Source organism: Arachis hypogaea, chromosome 8, assembly GCF_003086295.3.
Source record: "Arachis hypogaea cultivar Tifrunner chromosome 8, arahy.Tifrunner.gnm2.J5K5, whole genome shotgun sequence".
NCBI lineage: Eukaryota > Viridiplantae > Streptophyta > Magnoliopsida > Fabales > Fabaceae > Arachis > Arachis hypogaea.
In genome coordinates this window covers 37,434,022-37,444,230 of record NC_092043.1, presented here as the reverse complement: position 1 = coordinate 37,444,230, position 10,209 = coordinate 37,434,022, and the positions used below count along the sequence as shown (strand labels likewise).

Here is a 10,209-nt window from a genome sequence, read left to right as displayed (position 1 = left end):
TGAACAAAATTTTCTAGTATTTTCAGGAAACCTCGATATGAAGGCTCAGTAATTAAGTAGATAATATTAGGAAAGGTTACGTAATGTTCTTACTAGTGGAAATACCATGATTTAAGTAAGGTATTTTGTTAGAGGGGACGTTACACTGTATGTAAGTCATATAGTGCGTTATTTTCGAGCAACGATCTAACTTTAACCCAATAACATCTTTGATCCATGTCATGAAGATTCGACGAAAAATTTTTATATTAGTTGTCGAAGGCCTAATACAATCCTTCTCTTTTATCTGGACTTCGAACCGACTATGTATCCCAGGTGTAGAATAGGCGGAGTTTATTTATTGATAATCATACCTAAAAATTTCGATCTCCAAATGTGTTTCACTAATAGACAAGTGCTGAAGTATACGTAGATTGTTTATATTTCCCTTCTTAATAATTATACACAAATTTAGAAGAAATGCATTCATGAAGACTATCTATATTTCAACACTTTGATTTCCAGCTTCCTGCTACGCTCTTGACATGTCTCTTGATCATCTGATTTTCAGAACACACATTTGCTTTGAGCACATGAGAGCTGGTTGACCGTTTGTTGCATTAACTGTGTTTGAAAGAAATATTTTTCATAGTGGTATACTAGATTAACTTGTACAGTGGTAAGTTTATACAAATAATCATATATATAATTAAATAACTACATAAAACTTTTAAAATATAATTGATGTCTAAGATGTTCTTAACTTCTAGAGTATATATACAAAAATCTCTTGATCCCCATATGAAATTTTACCTATCTAGCCTCCACTATGCTATTTGTGACATCATTGATTGAGCATTTTCTGTTATTACTTGAAGAAGAACCTTCATCAACCATTTCTCTTTCTAAGAAGAATCCAGGCATTTTAGGTAGAGGCAATGTGGATTCACTACTCAACATTTGAACAACATATGACATGTTTGGCCTCTCATCTGGACTTTTTTGCACACAAAGTAGTCCCACGTGAATTGATCTTAGCATTGAAGATAAATTTGATGTATCTCTTATTGGAGCATGAATTATTTCGTACCCTTTGTCTTCCATAAATAGTTTCCATGCCTGCATATATTTTTTCCAAAGCTTGTGGTTAAGATTAGAAACATATATAACAAATGATTATTAGAATTCAGTTACACACTTACATGTCCTAGAAGATTAAATTGATGATCTTGATGAATAAATCCTCTATTTCTATTTCCACTCACTATTTCTAACACCAATACACCAAAACTGAATACATCGGATTTTGTTGAGTAAACTCCATCAATTATGTACTCTGGTGATAAATATCCGCTGTGCACATCCAACCAAAGGAAAAAGAAAAAAAAAAGAAAAAGGAAAAAAAAAAATCAAACATATAGCCAAGCCATCATAGATACCCATATTAACAATCAGCAAAGCATAAGAGACTTACTAAGTTCCAACAACATGTCTTGTGTTTGCTTTTGTTTCGTTCCCTCCAAAACTTCTAGCCAGTCCAAAGTCTGAAATTTTTGGATTCATTTCACCGTCTAATAAAATATTGGCGGCTTTAAGATCTCTATGAACTATTCTATGTCTTGAATCTTGATGAAGATAAAGAAGACCTCGAGCAATTCCATTGATAATGTCAAAGCGCCTAGTCCAATCTAGTAACATGCTCTTCTTTTCATCTGTTCAAAAGGTAGTCAATTATATCTTTCTTGTGGTAAGAGTGTAAACTTAAGTTGAGAAGTAATTAAATAGTGCATGGATTAACACATTATCTCAGAATTTAATATGAAACCGCTAGTGGAAATCTGTTTGCATATATAATTTCTGTAGATAAAAGATAATAACTGTTGAAAAGAAAAATAATATATTGTAGTCTATTCATTATTATATGTTTTTCAAACAAAAATTTCTCATTCACCAAGATAGAGAGCACCCTTGCAACTTAATTGAATGATCATAAAGGATTTCTGAAATCAAACCAAATATGAAGTAGTCCAAGCTTTTGTTGGGCATAAATTCATAGACTAGCAATCTTTCTTCTGCATAAACGCAACATCCTAGGAGTTTCACTAAATTTCTGTGCTGAAGTTTGGCAATATGCATAACTTCATTTTTGAACTCTTGTATTCCTTGACTTGAATTCTGTAAGAGTCTCTTAACCGCTATTTCTTTTCCATCCTTTAATACACCCTGAAAGTTGTAACAATATATATAGGAAAAGTATATGGAACCAATTAATAATCAGCCAAAAATGGAACAACATAATTAATTATAATTAGTTTTATTAATTTATAATTTAATTTGTTTGTTAAATTATTGTTGACCACGTTAGTGTTAGGAGAGAATCACGGAACAGATGCTTTGATCATTCATTAGTTGATTCCATATAATTAATTATGTTTTATTAATGCTTAACACATGAAACATAGAAATCATATCCAAAACCATCCAATTTATAAGAAAAAGAAACATCCGTATGCCTATTAGTAGCAACATTCGGTTACCAATTGACTGATTCTTAGCTTATATAGAGTTGGTTCCCTAGCATTGTTGATATATATAATGTAACATTTTCATATATAGTGTTTTTTTTTTTGGGTAAAACAAAAGGCAAATGGTTTCACTACCTTATATACCGAACCAAAGCCACCTTTTCCCAAAATGCTATCGGTTGAAAAATTATTTGTTGCAGAAGAAATTGTGGACATATCAAACAAAGGCAATTGTGGATCTTCCTCTTGTTGGTCACTTGTTACACCTACATAAGTAGCATCATGTAATATGTAAATGCAATACATACTCTGTTTTCCACATCACTTAAATAATATAATAGTTAACTTAACTACCTTTCCTTCGTATCTTCCATCTAAGGACGATGAAGGCCAAGCATATGATTAGAACACTAGAAGATAACGCACAAATTATGATGATAGTCTTTTTCTTTCGGACATTTGATTTGTGTGATTTATTTTCCTCTATAAGAAGAAAAAATGCACCGGTTAAACGAAAATAAACAATTAATTAATAAATAGCAGAAAATTGAAAAAAAAAGAATATTTAAAAAAAATGGAAAATACTTATACCTAGTTCTGTAGCAGCCATTCTTAAGTAAATATCTTGAAGAGAATTTGGATTCAGGGCTTTAATATCATTTAAATTACCAAACCACATCAAACAACCACTAGCGCCTTCACTTATATCCAAAGCTGCATAAGCCATACATGAACAATTCTTCAAGCACACCATCTTACAATCTTCAATGCTGATATTTCTACTATACCATGATCTTTCTGTATCTGGCAATTTCAGCCCTGAATACTTCAAAAACCCATCTCCATTACAATCTAATGATGTTCTTCTTACACAACCATCTGATAAACCTTGCTCCTTCTTATTATTATCTTGCACAAATCCATCCAAACAACTACACCTTGGATAGTTGTTAACATTACAACTAGAATAAGCTCCACATGTTTCATAGTAGTCACAATCATCAGCCGGTAACCTTGCCAAGTTGGTCCAACTCGATGTGTCCGTACTCCACTGGCTTCTCTGGTTGATTCCCTCCGGCGTTAGAACCACTTTATGAGGGTTTGAATTATTGATAAGTTCATACATAAAATATATCTCTTCCTCGTTAGAAACATATTTATATCTAAAGATTGGGTTTCCTTTCACTTGTGGCGTTCCACTGAATTGAACTCCATTCCATGATCCAGCACGAAATCTTTTCTTTGCACCTTCTTTAATGAATACTTGAGGATATCCCTTGATATCGATTTGTAAAGTATATCTACCTGGAAACGGATCATCCGAGCTGCTCCATGAGGTTAGATATCGATTCTGTCCTGTTTTCAGATTTATTCCTAACTTCTGTTCAGGCAAGACCGTGTCGCCTGGATAATCAAAACTTTGCCATACGAAATCTTCTTCGTTAGCACCATTGCTGTTTGTTTCTTGCACAACAAGATTTCCTGAATTCAAAAGCTTTGCGACCGGATTCAGGACGGATCTTGTTGCGTTGGAGGACCAAATAAGACTGCTGTTATGATCAAGAAGGACTAAAATTCCGGTGTTGTTGAGCTTCAGAACACCTGAGGAATCAGCGAGGGGTTTTTCTCTGTTTGCAACCCACACTATTGCCTTTGTTGGATCTTTGTTATACCAGATTCCAACATAACGGTTCTTGGAAGTTCCAGGGCTGAAGAATCCCAATACAAAGATTTCATCAGCTGAAACTATTTTCTCACCATCACTGATAGATTGCACTGAATCAATAGTGTCCCTTGCAGTGGAGGCCACCATATAGTTCATCCAAAATAAGCATAAGAGAATCATTATTGTGAAGTCTTCCATTTGCAGTGTGAATCTGAGTGTCTCTCGTAAGCAGAAAATGTAGAAAATGTCTTAATAACTTGTACTAAGGTTTCAATTTCATTGAATTGCCTTCTCTGTCAAAGTTGAAAGTTGCTTCCTGATTTACTTTTTCTGTTATTATTTTGTGTTAGGTAACACGAATTTGTCAATTGTTCACTTCACACGGCCCGATTAAGTTATTATTAGTCAATAATATAAGACTAAATACTTGTTTATAATACCACCTAATGCTATATAATACATACTTAATTGCGCGTGAGAAAAAACTGATAGTGATCAGTGTTACCCTGTTACTTCAATTTCTCAAAAAATTAAAGTTTCTCCTTCTCATGTTCCTTTTTATGAGATCTATATATTATATTATTTTTTAAAAACATAAAAAATAAAAAAGCTCGAGAATGCATGTTTCTATAGATGTTAATAAATTGAACAATGCTTTTGAATAATTTTATGAAGTCATTAGACATTTCGATCTGCATCCATAAGTTTATAAAATATTTTTTTAAAAAAAATTGAGTAAATTATTAATTTTTTTATTCATAAAAATTTAAAATATTGACAAATTCATTTATAAATAAATTAAATTTGTTGTGTATCCACAAAAAATAACCTCTATATGTGATAAAAATATTCAAACTTTAATTTTATTTATGGATAATTTTGTTAGTATTTTAAATTTTTATTTGTAAAAATATTAGTTTAATCATTTTTTATGAATACAAAGTAAATTTTTTTTGTTCAAGAATAAATTTATTTATATTCTAAATTTTAGAAATAAAAATAATAATATATTCTCTTTATCTTATTATAATTAAATTAAAAAAATTTAAAATTAAAGAAGTTTTTTCTTCTTTCTCTCTCTTTTTCTATGTTGTTATTTCTCAATTCACTATATTTATCTTATATATTATCATTAATTTTTAATTTGATAATTAAAATATATCACATAATATTTTTTAATTATAATTATAACTAAAATTTATTATATATTATTAATTTAACAGTTAAAATATGTCACATTATACTCTATTTCATTTCAATTAAAATAAAATATTTTTTTTTAGAATTAAAGAATTTTCTCTCCTTTTTTCACTAGTTTTATCTCTCTTGGCTTTTTAATTAGCATACCACAATTTCTAAAATTTATTATCAAAATGTGTCACATGATATTATCTCATTTTGATTGAAATGAAATTTTTTCTTTCAAACTTAAGTAGCTCTCTCTTTTTCTCTTTTTTTATCTTTCTTTCTCCTTTGCACACTCTATCTCTCTTATATATTATTATTGGTCCATTATATATTACTAATTTCATAAAAAAATATGTCATCTGACACTCTTTTTTACAATTAAATTTAATCCGTCACCTTATAACTCGGTCTTTATTGTACATTATGAGTTATAACTCGGCGTTAACTATCATTTATTTTTTGCTTGTAATCGACACCGTCATTACGACTTAATGACCATCATTTCCATCTTAATGACCAAATGGTCATAACATGAATATCATTCATCAATTTTATGCCTATAAAAGGCACCAATTTTTATATCTCAAGATGGACATACAACACATGATAAGTTTTATAAGTTCTATTTCATGTCTTACATTCTATATTCATAGAATTATTATAGACACACAACATATGATAACTTCTATTTCATGTTTTACATTCTATATTCATAGAATTATTCTTATACCTCTTAAACGCTTACTGACTTGAGCATCAGAGTGTCTTTTGCAGGTACTCACCTCTGACGATTGGATTTTTGACGGTTTAGAATTTCACAAATGAATTCTCGTTGCAAGTATAGTCTCTAAACCAACAATAATCCTTTCATACAAAAATTTGTTTGTCACAAGTACAAACCCCTAAATTTATAAACCGAAGTATTGAACCTCGGGTCGTTCTCCCTAGGAATTGTAATAAAGTGTCTTGTTATTGGTTGTGAATCATATTTGGGGTTTTTAAGATTTTGGACAAGAAATATAAATGGCAAAGAAAATAAACTAACAACTAACAAAGCTCTTGGCAAGATATGAGAACTAGAAGTCCTATCCTAGTTATCCTTCTCAATTGTGATGAGAATTGTTCATTGCTACCACTTAGTTAACCCGTACTAAAGAAAGGAAAGTCAAGTGGATGAATTGACTTGAGCCACAAGTCCTAGCCAACTCCCAAGGAAAGACTAGCTTTAGTGCACTCCAAACCAATTAGCAATCTCTCCAATTATCAATCAACAAAGGAATTAGATAACTCAAGTATCACTAATTACTCTACCTAGGCCAAGAGGAACAAAATCTACACTAAAACTAAAAGAGACATTTCAACAAACACATAAAGTGCAATAGAAGTGAACATTATCAAATGCAAGAATTAAAGGAATCTACAACTACAAAAACAAGAGATCAACAATAGAAAAGTAAAGAAGAACAATTATTGTGAATTACCTCTTATTGAATTGAAAGAAAATGGAAGGAACAATACTAGATCTACAACAAAATATAAGAACAACATAAAGAAAATTACAATAAAAGAATAGAAGAAGATGAATGTAGCAACAAAGAATTGAGATGTAGAAGTAGAAGAAAGTAAAGATTAAAACCTAGATCTAAGAACTAATCCTAATCCTAATCCTAATTCTAGAGAGAAGTGAGAGCTTCTCTCTCTAGAAACTAATTCTAATTACTAAACTAAACTAATGGTAACTAACTTGTGTTTCCCTCTTCACTCCTTGGGTTAAATAGCATCAGAAATGAGTTGGATTGGGCCCACAAGGCTTCTAAAATCGCTGGCCACGTTTTGCTTCAAGTGGACTAGGTGGCAGCAACGGCGCGTGCGCGTACTATGCGCGTGCGCGCCACCATACTTGTAGCAACTATGGCAAATCTTATATCGTTTCGAAGCCCCGGATGTTAGCTTTCTAACCCAACTGGAACCGCATCATTTGGACCTCTGTAGCTCAAGTTATGGTCGTTTAAGTGCGAAGAGGTCGGCTTGACAGCTTTCCGGTTCTTTCATTTCTTCATGAGTTCTCCAACTTTTCATGCTTTCTTTCTCCATTCCTTTGATTCAATCTTTGTCTCCTAAACCTTAAATCACTTAATAAACATATCAAGGCATCTAATGGAATCAAGGAGAATTAGATTTAGCTATTTTAAGACCTAAAAAGCATGTTTTCACTCTTAAGCACAATTAAAGGAGAATATACAAAATCATGCTATTTCATTGAATAAATGTGGGTGAAAGGTTATAAAATCTCCTAAAATCAATATAAGATAAACCGTCAAATTGGGGTTTGTCAACCTCCTTATTCTCTCCTTTCTGACGTATAACTCATCTTGACAGAAAGTTTACAAGTATTCACCGATGAATGAGCTATACAGCGGCCAAACCTCTACAAAAATAATTGGCGCCCATCACGGGGCCGGTAAACTAATTTCCTGCTCCACCGAATAGATTCAAAGAATTTGAATTACATTCAAATACTTGAATCAATTTTTAAATAACATTAGCATAATAGTAATTTATGTATTCTAATTTTTTTTATTTATCAACCTCTACTCAAAACTCACTTTCATAAGGCCAAATAATATTCATTGAGGATTTTACAAACAATTTATTTAGAATAATGAGATGACTGACACTAATCTTTAATTTGTTATACTTTCTATCAATAATTTGAAACCTAAAAATATGCACTTCAAACTCCTAAAAATTTAAATAAACTATTGTATGTTACATACAAACTTTCTTTAATTACTTGCCATATTCTATATTTTTTATTTTTAACCAAAAGTGGAAAGAGTATAAAACCTACTATATAGTCACTTATAATTTTGTTTTCAACTCTTGGGATCATCTACTACACAGTAGCCTCGTCTCTTATATTTTCCTTATCTATTGTCATGAAAGTGTTGATAAAACCTCTCCCTATATATCACTGTCATTTTAAATCCAAATGTACCATGATTCATTATTTACATTAGCTATTTTTATCCATGTGTCACACTTGTCGAACTTGTTTTGCTTTCTATACTCCAGTTACGTAAAGATTTCTTTATACTCAAAATATTTCTAAATAATTATTATTATTCAAGTTTCATTAAATTTGTTCTCTATACTCCAAAATCAAAGTCTGCAAATTTATAAAAAAAATGTAAAAATCATTCTTAACGTTTGATAAACTACAACATCAAATTAAAAGTATGTTTAATTTCAATTTATATATGAATTTATTCATCACTTATGAACAAATTCCAAACATATCATTTCTATATGGCATTATAATTTCTATACGATCATGCTAATTTTTTTTTCATAAATTATATTTATTTATTTTTATTATTATCATCTATACAATTAGATGAGTCCAAGTCTGGAATGTAATTAAATTCTTTCGAAACTCATAATAAAATTTTTCAATAATACTATTTCAATCTTTATTATTTATTTTATTATCAATACTTCATTTGTTTTTCCTACAATATTTATAAATTTAAATGTACTTTTGCATGAACTTAAATTCAAAATTAAATTGGTCAAAAATAATCCTAATAGCTCTATGTCATTTGATTGATTATATATTATTCTCTAGCAATATATCACTATTGTAGTATTCATTTTATTAAATTTTATGTTACTATTGATTTAATACAAAAAATTAAAAAAAATTGCAAACATTCAAAATTTATTATTATTGCATTAGAAATATCCCTCATCATACTGTAACTGCTAAAGATATTATACTAAATGTATCATTCAATAACTATTATCTTGTTGTTTTATTATCAAATTAATACATGTCCTACAAAACAAAATTCAAATATTCATATTTGACATGTGCGATATTCATATATGTCGTCTTCTTCTCTACAATTATCAACTTTCAAGGTATATTTTTTTTACTTTGAATTCTTTTACTTTTACAATATATTATTCAATATATGCTGCGACTTTGTACATATTTATTTTCTCAATTTATCTTATTCATGTCATATAACATTCGCTATAAATCGTAAATATTCAATAACTAATTACTTTGAGCAAGCGAGAAATTCATCAATAAGTTGTTGTGGGCCGAAAAATTTTCAAGATAGCCATTATATCTTCGGATCATACAATCAATTCTGTCAATGGATATCTATTTTTGAATTTTTCAATTCACATACAATCAAATGCTAAAATTGTTCTTAAGCAGAAAAATATCCCCCATACAACTATCTTGATTGAATGGCTCTTATCACTCAATTATTTTTTGAATAAATGCCGACCTAATAACCCGACTTAACTTGGAGCTCACAATATCATTATTCACTTATCTTTTAATCGAATTATAACTTATTTTATTTTAAACTTAGCATGGATCGTATGATCGGCAAACAAAACTTGGGGGTTGTGATCCGTCACCTTATAACTCGGTCTTTATTGTGCATTATGAGTTATAACTCAGCGTTAACTATCATTCATTCTTTGCTTGTAACTGACATCTTCATTACCGACTTAATGACCATCATTTCCATCTTAATAACCAAACGGTCATGACATGAATATCATTCATCAATTTCATGCTTATAAAAGGCACCAATTTCTATATCTGAAGATAGACACACAATAGATGATAAGTTCTATAAATTCTATTTCATGTCTTACATTCTATATTTATAGAATTATTATAGACTTACAACACATGATAAGTTCTATAAGTTCTATTTTATGTCTTACATTCTATGTTCATAGAATTATTATAGACACACTACATATGATAACTTCTATTTCATGTCTTACATTCTATATTCATAAAATTATTTTTATACCTCT

The 10,209-nt window shown here is 30.0% G+C and overlaps 1 protein-coding gene across 1 annotated transcript; it reads right to left on the bottom strand.

Annotated features, from left to right (window-relative positions):
* Window positions 1-608: 608 nt before the first annotated feature.
* Window positions 609-4,386, bottom strand: LOC112707311 (G-type lectin S-receptor-like serine/threonine-protein kinase At4g27290). Its single transcript, XM_025758991.3, has 7 exons — window positions 3,096-4,386; window positions 2,859-2,987; window positions 2,640-2,770; window positions 1,992-2,202; window positions 1,454-1,691; window positions 1,182-1,332; window positions 609-1,098 (listed from the first exon to the last, which is right to left on the bottom strand). The coding sequence occupies exons 1-7, from the start codon at window positions 4,366-4,368 to the stop codon at window positions 793-795; spliced, it is 2,439 nt and encodes an 812-aa protein (XP_025614776.1). The 5' UTR covers window positions 4,369-4,386; the 3' UTR covers window positions 609-792.
* Between the last annotated feature and the right edge of the window lie 5,823 nt (window positions 4,387-10,209).